The sequence below is a fragment of the Panthera tigris genome, chromosome B1, assembly GCF_018350195.1.
Source record: "Panthera tigris isolate Pti1 chromosome B1, P.tigris_Pti1_mat1.1, whole genome shotgun sequence".
In the NCBI taxonomy this organism is placed as follows: Eukaryota; Metazoa; Chordata; class Mammalia; order Carnivora; family Felidae; genus Panthera; species Panthera tigris.
Window position 1 is genome coordinate 27000388 of NC_056663.1, and position 15484 is coordinate 27015871.

The 15484-nt window shown below is 37.2% G+C and overlaps 1 protein-coding gene across 5 annotated transcripts in view; it reads left to right on the forward strand.

Annotated features, from left to right (window-relative positions):
• The window catches only part of TNKS (tankyrase), a 209714-nt gene that overhangs the window by 89056 nt on the left and 105174 nt on the right, over positions 1–15484 (forward strand). For 4 of the 5 annotated variants that reach the window (XM_042983119.1, XM_042983116.1, XM_042983115.1 and 1 more), the window contains exon 4: positions 328–375. The exons of the other annotated variant lie outside the window; for it this stretch is intronic. In XM_042983119.1, the coding sequence (XP_042839053.1) occupies positions 328–375 (48 nt within the window). The remainder of the gene's footprint in view (positions 1–327; positions 376–15484) is intronic. 5 annotated transcript variants of the gene reach the window in all.

The window sequence follows — 15484 nt, forward strand, 5'->3', positions numbered from 1 at the left end:
GAATCAGTATGATCCAGCAATTCAACTTCTAAGTATTTATTGTAAAGAATTGAAAGCAGAGACTCAGAGCTATGTGTATACTCATGTTCATAATAGCATTATCGGCAGTAGCCAAAAGTTAGGAGCAATTCAAGTGCCCATCACAAGATGAATAAAGAAATGTGGTATGTCCATAAAATGGATTTTATTCAGCCTTATAAAAGGCTCACCACTTATAATTAGTCCAGTATGCTCCCAGAGAAAGAGAGAAATAACAAGTTCTTTGCATAACATTAATAGCTATGTTTGATTAGTTTATTGATTACTGTCGAAATTTTTTCTTCCCAGTGTGTAATTCAAATAGCTGGCTCAGAACTATTTGCCTTGCATTCAGAGGTAAGAGATGCGTTCTAAAAAGCTAACAAACTGTAGCAAGCCACACTTAATGCTGGAGAGTACATTTATATATTTATATATGGTTACAATAATTTTTATCTGAATTAAAAGCCACCTGACTCGGCAGTTTTAGATTGCGCGAGAGTACATTTATATATTTATATATGGTTACAATAATTTTTATCTGAATTAAAAGCCACCTGACTCAGCAGTTTTAGATTGCCGCATCATATTCTGTGTTTATTTATCCTGTTTTATTCATAATGCAGTTATCTAAATCTGTATCCTAATCCTATAGTATTGGATTTTTTTTCTTCTTTTTTTTTTTTTTTTTAGGAATTTCCATGCAACCTTGTGGTACTTTTATACTCAGTTCTAACGTTAGATACTATTATTGCAATGGTACTTCCTCTACGTAAGACATTCTTTTTATCTAGTGACATTTATCACTATTTATCATGGACTCCTCCAGATATGCAAAGGTGAGATAGGTATTCCTTTTGTTTTAATAAAGTACACTGAATGTTCCTGGGGAATATAAGAATGAAAATAAAATATGCTGTCTGACTTAAAGGAGCTCAGGTTAGGCAAGGAATACAGACAAATGATTTTTTATACAACACAAAGTGTTTGGAGCACAGAGGAAGGAGCAGTTGATTCTCCAGAGAGATTATTAAAGCCAGGAACTCAGCATTTACTGTACCCAGGTTGTTCTCTACTTTTGAGGCCTAGTATTTTCTGTCTAATATTTTTGTGTATTTTTCCATTTAGAATATTCTGTTTTTCCATTCTGTTTTTCCTCAATAGTGTCAAAAGAATATGGCCGAGACGAAAACCAAATGATATTCAATTTCACTCTCCAGTTACTTCTGGGTCATCTGAAAGCATGGCATGAAACAAATGCAATAAACAAACTAAGCAAAAGGAAAAAATACAATTCTTTTCTAGCTTGTTCTCAGCAACAACAGTATCATTCTCCTGAGTAGATAGTACTTTCTTCTGTATACAACAAGAGGCATCAAGTGATTACAATCATTATGCAGAACGTGAACACAAGAAATTACTGTCTCGAATGAGGGTAAAAGTATGCTTGCCTGTGTGTGTTCGCTGGTTTGCCTGTTGTTTTTTCAAGTTAAAACTTGTATAACTTCAGAACCTTTTCCTGAAGATGGTAATAGGTAGTGAGTAGCTTATTTAACATGAGTTTCAAATGTACCCTTTAACAAATTTTCCTAATGTATTAACAAATGTCTTGCTACTAAAGAAGCAAGAAGAAAGGAAAAGGAAATAGGTGTCTGCAGTCTGCCCATCCCAGATTTCTGTGGTTTATTTAGGGCCTACTCTGAGCTCATGTACTGGAGATCCACACGCACAACACACACATACGCACGCACACCATCAGTGACTAGCAGAACTGATCCTGAAGCCAGGCTGGTGATGTCTTTATTAAAGCAACAGTAACTCATTAGAAAGGATTGTCAGACCCTTTTATAGCTGTGGGATGGCCTTGTAGAGGAACTTTGTTTTATGTGGCCTTGTCCAGGTCTCGTTGGAAACAGTCATTATCAGCAGGGCTGACTTTCACTTCCTCAGTATGTACCATAGTACTAATCCGAGATTACTTTTATTTTTAATTTATCTCAAAACTCATACTTTAAAATACCGACTACTTATATAAGTGCATATGAATCTTGAGCCAGGTTTCATAAGGATTGCTGCCTCGTATGATTGACACATTTCCATGGTAGAGACATAAAATTTGCCAAAATCAGTATGCATTTCATGAAATCATTATATGTAATTTAAAGTAAATCTAAAGTTAAAATGAACCAAAAACCAAACACAGACTTATCGTTATTGACAGGTGGATATACTTGAAGTCAGTAGATCACCAACTAGGATTTAAGAAATATCACATGTCTGTAGAAGAGGAACTTATTACCGGTACATAATACTTCTTTTTTTGTGGAATGAAGTTTTTTCTTTAATGAGGAACTAGAGATTTACTCCTTGTAAGGTTCCATCAGTCTTGTTAAGATTCTATCTGTTTTGGTGTGGAGGCGAAGGGAGGTTCATTTGCCTGGTGTTTCTAATTATCTTCCTCTGAATAGCTTTCACTTCTTCTTAGAAATTATTAAAACCACTCCATTTCTTTCTACTATTTTATTTATGTGGTACATCAGTTTCAATAGCTTTCTTCTCACATTGTGATTACAACTTTCTAGGGGCCCAGTTGAATTTTTAGGGCCAAAGACAAAATACCTCCCCTGCTTTTCATTATATAAAAGCCATTTATTATAGAGAAATTTAGTGGGGGTGTAGAGAAGTCGATTTTCTCAAATTCCTTAAATGTTAGTTAATTAAAATTCTTTCACTGATGTTAATGAAAAAGAGGTCCTGTCTCCCTGCTGGTTTATAGTAAGAAATAATACACAGTTATTACTAAATCAAGTGCTTTAAAATTTGAAAAGCATCATCACCATCATCATCTTGTGTTGGAGGTTTACTGTGAATCAAGCAGTGTCGGGTGTTTTGTTTCTCTTATCCCTGACCCTCAGAGCACCCATAAGATAAGCATTATCTTTCTCGTTTTACCATAGGAAACATGAAACTCTGATGAAGGTTAAATGATTTGGTCAAACTGACTTGGTGAGATAGTAGCAGACGTAGGATTCATCTAAAGGGCTGGCACAAAAGGTGATGCTTTTTGTTGTGATTTAGCAGTGCTTCTGGGCCAGGCCCAGGCCATGCTTCCCCTGAACAAGTGCACATGGCACCCCCCTCTTTATGATCAAAGTCACGAAGTTCGAGGAAGAAAAAAGATTAAAGACAGCGGTAATATGCCATCCTGACTCCAATTAGAGCTTTTTAGCTTCTCCTTTTATTTTTTGTCCTCAGAAAGCATGTGGAGCTCTGGAGGAGACTCATTATTAACCCATCTTACTTAATATGAAAGATTACTGTAAAAAATCCCAGACACAAGTGAAATGTTTTTGCCAGAAAGACTTTGTTCTGGAGTCAAAGAAGAAAAGAAAATGTGTGTGTATGTGTGTGTGTGTGTGTATCCTTTTGTATCTTATAAGGATATATATGTATGTTTATCTATCTATCCTTTTCTACAAGATTATTTCTGAGTGAGGTACTTATATAATGTACATTTAAAGGGCCTTGTGAATTACATAAAAATAAATGTAAACATTTTAAAAACAATGTTGAGCAAGTAAATGAATTAAATCATAGCAATGTTAAATTATTTGGAATCTAAAGCCATATTTTTAAAAACTAGGTTGGAGGCTTCAGCTGCTGAAAATTGGTTTGAATTTGCCTGTTGTTTTTTAAAGGTGAAGTGGGAGGAAGTTAAAGGGAAGAGAACAAAGCACATTGTAAACACTCATGAATCAAATTACTATTATTTAAGTGATAACGTTTGTTGCTTAAGGGTATTAACTACATAAAGGCAAAGATACATTGGACATCAAGGTCTGCTGGATCCAGAGACTCAAACTGCATCCTGTATCTGACTGTCACTGTTTCTCTAACCCACCCACCTCCTCCTGCCCCACTCTCTGAGCACTCTTCTGCCTCCTTCTCTGCTTCCTTCCTTTCATTCTTGTTCTTTCTCCTCCCCTTCTCTGTTGTTTTGTTCCCTGCCTCTCTGTTTCATTTTTCTGTTGTTGTTTTCTTAGTCTTCATGTGTCAAAGAACATGGCCATTGGCAGCTCTGGGGCCACAGCTGTATAGCTTTTCTTATTTTTCTAATGTAAAGAGAGGGCTCTTTCCCAGTTGCGTAGTGAACCGTCTCAAGGAAGAACTCTGAGCTGCTTCAGTCAAATATCTGTACCTGCATCAGGCACCGGTCTGCGGCTGGAGTCTGATGATTGGCCAGGGGTGGAGCGGGGCTCTGATTGGCAACCCCGTTACAACCACACACAGTAAAGGAGGGAGATGGCCCACCACTAGGGAGAGAGCACATATCAGAAGAAAGAGGTAGCAGGCACTTGGGCAGACAAAAATAACAGGTCTGTTGTGCTTTTCTGTTTGGATTTATGTTTTTCCCTAGTTTATTCCTAACCTAGTCCTAATAACTAAAGATGGAATATTCATTAAATAATATACCTGCATTTACAAGAAAAATGAAATGTTAATTCCCTTGCAGTTGAAAGGAGGTATGAATGAAGTTCCTCAGAATTTCACCAGAATCTCCCTTTCAGAATGTATAAACTTATGTTTTTATTGATATTGTTTTTTATATCATTGCAAACTTAACCAAAAAGCAGAGTAGCTATTTTCTTTAGATTCATAAAAATATGTTATATTTTTAAAGAAAAATCTGTTATATTTATAAACAAAAAAATACATATTTATTATGCTCCAAAGAAGGTCATGCCGGGTGGAATTTTATTTCTTGCTTTCTGGTCTGTAACTCTAGGTGTTAAATTGAAGTCTTGTTGAAGAGAATGTTTTATTCCTGACAGCTGGTAGGGAACACCTTGGAAAGTATAATGTACTTTCCGTTTGTCAGGAGCAGTGTTTGAGAAGCAGTGATCATCGTGGTTAAACACCCTCTGTCTGCTCTCTACTAGCTGTGGTAGGCACAGCAGTGGCCTCCCAGAGGCGTCCACACACTAATACCCAGAACCTGCAAATGTTACCTTATGAGGTAAAAAGGACTTCGCAGACGTCATTAAGTTAAGGATCTTCAGATGGGGAGATCAATTTACATTCTCTGCATAGGTAGGTCCAACAATCACATGGGTCTTTATAGAAAGGAAAGAAGTCCAGTCAGAGAAAAGAGATGCGGCATGTAAACGGAGGTTGTCGGTTGTCGTGGTGCAGGGCCACAAGCCGAGGAATGTGGGCATGCCTTAGAAGCTAGAAAAGGCAAGGAAGTGGATTCTCCTTTAGAGCCTCCAGAAGGAATGCGGCCCTGCTCACCCATTTCAAACTTCTGGTCTCCAGAATCCTAAGAGAATAGATTTGTGTTTTAAACTATCAAGTTTCTAGTAATTTATTACAGTAACAAGAAACTAACACAGTTAGCTCTGTGACCTTCCATTTTTCAGTTTCCTCATCTGTAAAGGTGGAAATAACAGAATCAAACATTATTTGAGGATTAAATGAGTTCATTCAAGGATAGTACCCGTCAAATAATGAGATCTATAATTTGATATATGAACTGAACTTGGAGACTAATGAAGAACAGACAGTACCGAATACATGCATGTATAATTTAAGTCTAGATGTATTATAATTTACAGACAACTGTAACATAAACGTTACACATACAATCATGGATCTGGAAGGACCTTAGATTTAGAGCTCAGCTAATCTATTCCATTACTCCTTCAGGATTATCTACTATGTTCCTATATGACATTTCTATACCATATCCCTATGAGCTCTCTGACATAATTAGTCCATTGTTGAATAGCTTAAATGGTTGGTAATATTTCACCCATTTATTAAGCCAAATGCAGTAGCTTCTCTTTGGAAGTACACTGTGTATGGCTATGCATTTTTTTTTAAGACCCTCCTCTGAAATACTGGCAGTAATAGAGGACACTTACTGTCCCTATAATCACCACCTCTTCCATCTTAGTTTTTATATTGTAAGCTGAATGGCACCCACTCCTACCTTGTTTATTCTGCTGACACAGTGGAAGTTTCTGTTTGCTTTTTTGTAAATTTGTCACATTAATTCATTGAGCTTCCTGTCAAACTAGCTTCAGAGTAGTTTAATCTGGGCGAGTCTTAAGTCAGTTTTAAGTATTTCTTATATATTTGAGCAGTTGACTTTTTTATTTGTTCTAATAGGGTATCGCATTTATCCTCATTATTCTTGTTATTCTTGTAGTGTTAGCCACCAGTTGTCGTCATTTTGTGTCCTAAAGCTCAGGTTCCTCAAGACCAGATTTTATTCTTTCATGTTATCTGGATAGCCAGCTGTTCCTTTTTTACAAAGTTTTTTTTTTGTTGTTGTTGTTTTTAAGTTTCAAGAAGAAATAATGAATTTACCAAATCCTTTGGTCTCTTGCCCAGGATTGAGTGTCATTATCACTAGAAATGGTCTATATTTCTTTTGGTAAGGTTGTTCATCTCTACAAGATTCATTAAAAGTGGTTAATGGTGTGTTTGACACATTCTCTGAGCGTACTCTCAGACACTTTTTGGCATATGCATTTGAACGAGGTAGCTTTGTAAAAAGCTTGTGCTGCCTCTGTGAGTCACCATTAACCATGGCTGGTCTCCCTCTCTGGATCCTCTAGCAGGTGGCAAGGATTCTCCAGTCCTTAATACCTGTGAATTCTCTTCACTGTTGCATACATCTTTAAAAGCCCTATTTACCAACTAAGAAAAGCCTCATTTCTGCATTATCTGGTCAATAGTGTTCAGTACTTTGTATGTTTTACTCACCTCTGAGTTTGCAGTCTTCTCAGAGTCTACCTCAGAAACTTTATTCTTGGATTCTTTGTCCTCCCTGACTTCATCCCTACCTCTGCTTTTACTGTTGACCTTTCTTCTCCCCTACTTCTTCCTTCTTCCACCTCCCCTTCCCTTTCTTCTTCTCCCACCCATCACTCCACCCCTGCCAAATAAATGTCCAGAAGTCATGCTCGGAATCAGAAGTTCCTTACACCTAGGAGAGCCATTCTTAACTTAGAATTTGCTCCTACCTTAGTGACCGCGTTTACTGAGTTTTGTAGTCCTCCAGCTCTTGATGGTCTCAGATGTTAACTGTCCAAAACAGTAGCTACTGGCCACAGGTAGAGCTGTTGAACACAGCAATGGGCCTAGTGCCACATGGGGAAATGGTAATATTTTAGATATATTGGGTGACATCAAATGTATTATTAAAATTAGTGTCTTCCGTTCACTTTTTTTTTAAACATGGCTACTAGAAAATTTTAAGTTACACATGTGCCTTGAATTATGTTTGCCCTAGACAGCATTTTTAGACACTCTAAATTAAGGAGAATCATTAACACAAAGAAAAAAAAATAAATTATACTTTAAAAATAATAAAATGCATAACAATCTTATTGGACAGGTACAGCCATGCCTGTACCTGTCATTAGGCCCAAAGAACATTGTTGCATCATTGCACAGTCTGGCTGAGGTTCATAATAATTGGCCCTGATTTGTCACGAAAGGTTAAATTATGTTTGGAATAACCCATTTTTTGAATGCATACGCTTGTGTAATATATCTCACAAAGAAATTCCATCAAGAGCAGAGGAATTAAACTGCTAAATTAGCAGAGTGATGTTGAAAACTTGGCTGTCCAGAGTGATGCGGTCTTTGAGTGTTCCGAGAGAGTCAATTTTTATGGCAGCAGCTGTCTAATAAGGCAAAGTGACAATTTTTACATGAGAGTAGTTGACAAATTCATGCAAGGCAAATAAGTCCATGCAAGAGTAGAAATCCCAAAATGCCCCAAAACAGTTTGTTTCTTCAGAAATGTTTAAAATTTGATGCCAACTATTGTGTTTATATTAAAATCATTATTTCAAAAATAATTTTTTTGAACCTGTATATAAATTTGATCTCCTCATTCAAGAAACTTTCGGATGTAGTACCTGCAGTCTTTGTCTTTTGTTATCTGTGTCTAGAAATGGTGATAAACATTTATTACTGGCACATTCTCCAATTAAGTTATGGATAATGCAAAACCAAAACTTAACCCTGAAAAAGCAAACTAATGTTACCATCCGTGTCTGAACCTCATGGCAACATTGTGTGCATGAAGTGATGTGTATCACAGGTTAACCTCAGCCTTCCAAAAAAAAAAAAGGAGGAACAAGGAATTTCTGAATAATTATGTTCTGAAACGATATCAAGTGCTGAAAGTTACATAAGTCTAAATTCTGCCCTCTAAGAAATAATAACTAAGAGACAAATTTTTATCAGCAAGGAAAAGACAAAAAGACAAGGAATTTTGACTCACATTTCATTGTTATTAATATCAGATTGTCTTTGACGTATTTCTGATAGAAATGTTGCTTCCCTGTATTGCTAGGTATTTAAAATAAGAAGGAACTAGATAAAACTGATACTAAGGGATGGGGTTTAATATATTTCAGATAAGAAAATGAAAATGTATAATTGACATGTGGTTGTATGCCAGATCTGCATAGGAGAATGTATCCCAGTAAGATAATTTTAAGATTATCTGAAATTGAATATCTCTTTTTTCTCCTGTTTGCTAATTCAGATAAAAACATTTTTCTGACTTTTATTTAGTCGGACATGAAACACTTTCCCAAAGCAAAATACTACAAAATAATTTTTCCCCCAAATGCAAATATGTCCTCTTTATTTCCTCAACTTTAAAGTCTTTTTTTCCATATTTTTCTGAAATAGTAAACATCCTCCTATGTCTCCTCACTGAACAAAATAAGGAAAGTAGATAAAAATACGAGAGGATAGTTGAAGCCAGAAGTAATCGTAGTGGTACAATAGCCCAGTGCATTCACTTTATAATAAAATGAATGGTTAGGTAAATTAATCAAGTGAATGTTCAGCCTGATTAGAAATTTTTGAAGCTGGGGTGCCTGGATGTCTCAGTTGGTTAAGCATCCAACTTCAGCTCAAGTCATGATCTCGAAGTTTGTGAGTTCAAGCCACACGTCGGGCTCTGTGCTGACAGCTCAGAGCCTGGAACCTGCCTCGGATTCTGTGTCTCCCTCTCTCTGCCCCTCCCTTGCGTGTGCTCTTTCTCTCAAAAATAAATAAATAGAAACATTAAAAAAAATTTTTTGAAGTTAATGTTATGCTCAGGAAAAGGCCAAATTGACTTTCCAGGCTCTCTTTATAGTCTTTTAGATACAATATTTTTGAAAACTACTTCTCCTGGAGAACATTATCTTTAATATGTCTGAAATGCCTCCTAGCTGGACTGTGAACCCTCAATATGTGTCTTTAAGTGGGCTGTACAAGAATGAAAGGCTGCTCAATTTTAACAACTAAATAATTAAATAAACTATATTAGAAGGAAAAAAGAAAAGAGGTTAGAGTGGGAGAGAGCCAAAGCATAAGAGACTCTTAAAAACTGAGAACAAACTGAGGGTTGATGGGGGGTGGGAGGGAGGGGAGGGTGGGTGATGGGTATTGAGGAGGGCACCTTTTGGGTTGAGCACTGGGTGTTGTATGGAAACCAATTTGACAATAAATTTCATATATTAAAAATGAATTAATTAATTAACTAATTAAATAAACTATATTATTTAAATAGGTTATTCTAACAATAGACATTTCTCAGTATATGAAGTCTGAATCTATAGTAATATATTCATTAAATATAAACTGAAACATCACAGTACTTCTATGATTATGTTCAGAAAGATTATTGGACAAAGTATTAATCTAAGATCAATATACAAATATTTTAAATTTTAAATTTTACAGTTTATAGTTTTGCAACATGATATTCCTAATCACACCATAAAGCTAACACATCAGTTTACAAACTCTGCTGCATCGTGATCCGCTCAGTGCCTTCTCTCTCCTTGACATTCTTTCCATTCTTACTGCTACCATCTATGTTCTTTTTCCTCCCACCATCCTCTTGCCAGTGACCCTGGAACTAATCCCCAGTGTCTCCAGGTCTTAACTCATTGAGTTACCAGGTTAAGTTCAGCTTTAATTAGCTTACTCTTGTACTCAAAAAAAGCAAAGAATAACTCCCTCTTCCTATGCCTTACAAAATAATGTTCAATCTTGCACCCTAACATTCAAGATCGTTTATTTTTTTATATGAAATTTATTGTCAAATTGGTTTCCATACAACACCCAATGCTCATCCCAACATGTGCCCTCCTCACTGCCCATCACCCACTTTCCCCTCCCCCCCACATCAACCCTCAGTTTGTTCTCAGTATTTAAGAGTCTCTTGTCGTTTGCCTCCTTCGCTCTCTGTAACTTTTTTTTTCCCCCTCCCGTCCCCCCTGGTCTTCTGTTGAGTTTCTCAGGATCCACATATCCAGATGGCCAACAGGCACATGAAAAGATGCTCAGCGTCGCTCCTCATCAGGGAAATACAAACCAAAACCACACTCAGATACCACCTCACACCGGTCAGAGTGGCTAACATGAACAGTCAGGAGACTATAGATGCTGGTGAGGATGTGGAGAAACGGGAACCCTCTTGCACTGTTGGTGGGAATGCAAAGTGGTGCAGCCACTCTGGAAAACAGTGTGGAGGTGCCTCAAAAAATTACAAATAGATCTACCCTATGACCCAGCAATAGCACTGCTAGGAATTTACCCAAGGGATACAGGAGTGCTGATGCATAGGGGCACTTGTACCCCAATGTTTATAGCAGCACTTTCAACAATAGCCAAATTATGGAAAGAGCCTAAATGCCCATCAACTGATGAATGGATAAAAAAGATGTGGTTTATATATATACAGTGGAATACTACTTAGCAATGAGAAAGAATGAAATCTGGCCATTTGTAGCATCGTGGATGGAACTGGAGAGTGTTATGCTAAGTGAAATAAGTCAGGCAGAGAAAGACAGATACCATGTTTTCACTCAAGATCCTTTAAAATATGGACCAAATTTTTATTTGAAGTATTATTCAGTATTCTTTTTGCCTTTTCAACATATTTGACATCAGTCACTTTTCCCCAAATACACCTTGAATTTTCAAACTTCTTTGTTAAGGTAGATACTTATCCAACCTCTAGTCCATTTCCACATGTTTAAAATCCTGCCCAAAAATATGTGGCCAAGCTTGTATATGACTTGACTTCATGAAATCACTCCATACCATTCATATAAAAAATACCATCGGAAGTAGTAAACTTCCGTGCTGCTCCACCAACTTGGCCCCTCCCTACTGTCACAAGGCAGAGATTACAGTCCTAGTTTTGTCACTACATAGTTTTCAAATTTGGGGTCTTAGATGAATCACGTGTAAAATAAGGACATCAAACTGTTTATACTGCCAAGCCTGTTTTAAAATTATATTGAGAAGCGACGAGCACACACCAGAGGTTCTTAACCTGTGGTGACTTGATGAATCCAAAAAGCCTGCAAAAACTCTAAAAGATTTGAGTTTAGGGTCAAGTGTGCAAGGTGTTTTCTCCCTAGGGAGGGGGTCTAAAGCTCTTCTTTCTTTAACTCCTTAGGATGGTCCAGGATCCAAAAAAGGTTAGGAACCATCCATTTCCCTGATCTGAATCTTCTATTTACCCAGGCATACCCAGACACACACAGTATCTCTCTCAGTCGCGTTGGTAAATATCTGAAAGCTTAAAAAAGTAGTGCTTAGTTCTGTTATCTCCTTAGGGTGGTCCTCCACCACTTTTCCTCACCACACGTGACAGATAACGTTCACATGGGTGAGATACTGCCATCAACAACAGTTCTGCACTGCAGCCTGCTGAATGCAGGAGATGTTGTGTAGGTTTGGTGCCATGCCTGGCGTGCTGCTCTAATTCTATCGCTTTTTCTCCTGCTGATTCCAGATTAAGTACACAACACAGTAGTGGTAGCTGTATTATTGCCATATTGTAGCTGTTGAATGCATGTTTTTTATATGAATAAAGAAAGGATGTTATTCAAAGGAGAACTAATAAATGAATGGCAGTTAAAAAAAAAAGAACAAGAGTTTGAATGAGAAAGACTGTGCCTAGTACAATACCATGAAACTTCACTAAAGTTAATGAACCTCTAAACTTGAATAAGAGATTGAGTGATACTTTGGGGACAATTTAAGAGAAAAATACATTAAGCATTTGCAGTTGAAATAAACCACAATTGGTGCTTTTGAGAAGGCCAGAATGGCAAACAAGGTTACTACGTCTTTTAGAGATTTTTGTAAACGAAGGACAAAATACATTATGCAAAGAATATAAATGCAATCATGCACAATAATTACAATGAAGACAAGCCCAGTTCTTATATTATTCAAAAGGTAGTCACTTGCCCTTCTACATTAGCCTTTGTTTTTTAGTTCCTTGTTATAAGAAGCAGAGGTTGGACAGTTCCCAGGTAGGTGTCTCACAAAACTCCAGGCCCTCAGTAGCCCGATGCATTGAGGGGCCAAGCATCCTGATAAGTGTAAGACTGCAGGAAAGTAATTTTCCTTTCACAGATAACAGCATGGTTCCTACACATCAAAATATGCTTTGTGTATATATTCTCATAGCTCTGGGATTGCAGGTAGCATGTACCAGTTTCTTGCACGAAGAGATCAAATTTGTATATTCTCCCTGTTTAAAAAAAATACCAGGGCGCCTGGGTGGCTCAGTTGGTTTAGTGTCCGACTCTTAATAAATCGGCCCAGGTCATGATCTCGTGGTCTTGAGATCAAGCCCCGTGCAAGGCACTCTTATGCTGAGCGTGAAGCCTGCTTGGGATTCTGTCTCTCCCTCTCTCCCCCTGCCCTTCCCCCACTCACACACACACTCTCTGTCTCTCAAAATAAATAAATAAACATTTTTTAAAAATTGAAAAAAATACAAAAGCCCAATTAAGTGAAGAACTAAAAAGCTGTGCAAATTAGTTCATTTTAGGTGAATTGCCCCCATGAGAGGCAGGGTTGGGGTTTCTAGTTGTGAGGTTGTGGCAGAGTTGTCTTATATCTCATTAGTAAACTTTTTCTATTTTGTTCTTGTTTCTTTCTTTCTTTCTTTCTTTCTTTCTTTCTTTCTTTCTTTCTTTCTTTCTTATTTACTTACTTAAGAGAGTGAGCAAGGAAGAGGAGAGGGAGAGAGAATCTTAAGCAGCCTCCACATTCAGGGTGGAGCCCATTGCTTGCTTGATCCCACGACCCTGGGATCATGACCAGGCCAAAATCAAGAGTTGGTGGCTCAACTGACTGAGCCACCCAGGCGCCCCTCTTATTCCTTTCTGTAGGTGATACATCCATATTCCAGAATTAAGAATTTTTTCAAATTTTTAAAGAAGTCATTACTTGGCAGTTTCTTATAAAGTTTAAACGTGTACTTATTATATGTAGTACCCCTGCTCCTAATATTTGCCCAAGGGAATGAAGATATAGGTCCTTGCAAAATCTGAATTTTTATAGTTACTTTATTCATAATCTACCAAAGAGCTGGCAACAACCTGGATCTCTAGTAGCTAGTCAATGGGTAAGCAAATTCAGGTGCATTCATATAAGGGAATACTGCTTAACAGTCAAAAAGAACAAGTATTGATCTGTCCAATGACATGAGTAAGCATTTGTACTAAGTAAAAGAACCCATATTCAAAAGTTTACATATTCTCTGATTCCATTTGTATGGCATTCTAAAAAAAGTAAAACTATAGGGACAGAAATAAGATCAGCGGTTGCCACGGAAGGGGGTCGGGATAGGAGATTGATTATAGAGGGGCCTGAAGAGACTTTTTGGGTGATGGAAATATTCTGTATCTGGAGGTTGTGGCCACAGGCTGTATAAGTTTGTCAAAATTCACAGGATTGTACATCTAAAAGGGATGGATTTAACTTTACATAAATTATACTTCAGTATGCAAATAAAATAAGACACTGTACGTCCATCTTGTATGCCTTATAAAACATCCCGATAGAGTCTGGTGATGCACCTTGTAGTCAAACATTAATATTTTTGCATTGAAATATATGATAACTAGGTACGCTGAGTAGGTTAAGTTTTGCTGCCAGATGACTTTTTGGAGCCTTTTGGATTTGAGATTTACAAATAAGAAATAGTGGGGGCGCCTGGGTGGCTCAGTTGGTTAAGTGTCTGACTTCAGCTCAGGCCATGATCTCGTGGTTCATGAGTTCCACTCCCACATTGGGCTGTCTGCTGTCAGCACAGAGCCTACTTTGGATCCTCTGTCCCCTTCTCTCTCTGCCCCTCCTCTGCTCACTCTCTCTCAAAAATAAATAAACGTTAAAAAAAATAAGAAATTGTAGATTGATGACTATGGAAAAGGGACCACTGGAATAGAACAAAGAATATAAAACTATTGGCCTAACTGTTTTGGATCAAATATGGATTTTACTTTTCCAAACCCCTTTTTTGGGAGGGGAACAGCCATTGTGATAATAAAAAAAAATCAGTGTCCCACGTCTCCCAGTCTCACCCAGCTCTCCCTTCTTGTCTTCTTTTTGATGTATCAAAAGGTCTTTTCCTCTGCAGAATAATCTAAAAGTCCTTTCCTTTTTAAAGTATAGGCATACCTTGGAGAATTTCTCATTGGTTAATAACATCCTGTAGGAACACCTTTCTTGGCTTTTAATATCCAGTTTTAGAGAGTGTATATATCTTGTAATATACCCTTTTGGGGAGAAGTAGTGTACATTTATTTTTATGCCCCAAATTTAAATACTTACATTTTTAATAACAAAAATCCAATGAAAAGTCTTGTTATGTGCCAGATACAACTGACAGAATGTCAGAGACCTGTATAAATTATTTGAAACTCTGCAGAGTGTCCATAAATGGGACACTTTGGACTAGATGTTGCTGGGGCTAAGCAAGGTCATATGACCGCCCACACAGAAACTAAGAGTTAACAATTCGGTTATTTGGGCGCCTGGGTGGCTCAGTAGGCTAAGTGTCCAACTTTGGCTCAGGTCATAATCTCACCATTTGTGAGTTCAAGCCCTGTGTCGGGCTCTGTGCTGACAGCTCAGAGCCTGGAGCCTGCTTCAGATTCTGTGTCTCCCTCTCTCTGCCCCTCCCCTGTTTGTACTCTGTCTCTCTCTCCTTCAAAAATAAACATTAAAATAATTTTAAAAGAAAATAATTGTTATTTACTGGTTGCATTACATGGTTTTTTCGCAGAGCCTTTGTTACATTTGAATGTTATATTATGTTTTTTAAATGTTTTAGGACATCGGTTTGGGTTTTGTGTTGACATGTAATCTGTTGTTATTTTTTATCATTTAAATATTGTGATCTAGGATAATATAATCGTATTTGGGGGCCTTTTTCTTTGAAAATTGATTTTTCTTTTTTTGCAGGGAGTGGGACACTTCCATTTTCTCAAAGAATTGGAAAATTCTCAAATAATCTTTTGGTTTATATCTAGTTCAATGCTTACATGAACTTTTCCTTAAAAAAAAATCTTACCAACAAAATAGAAATATCTATAATTAAATATCAGAATTCTACAGATCACCACTTTCT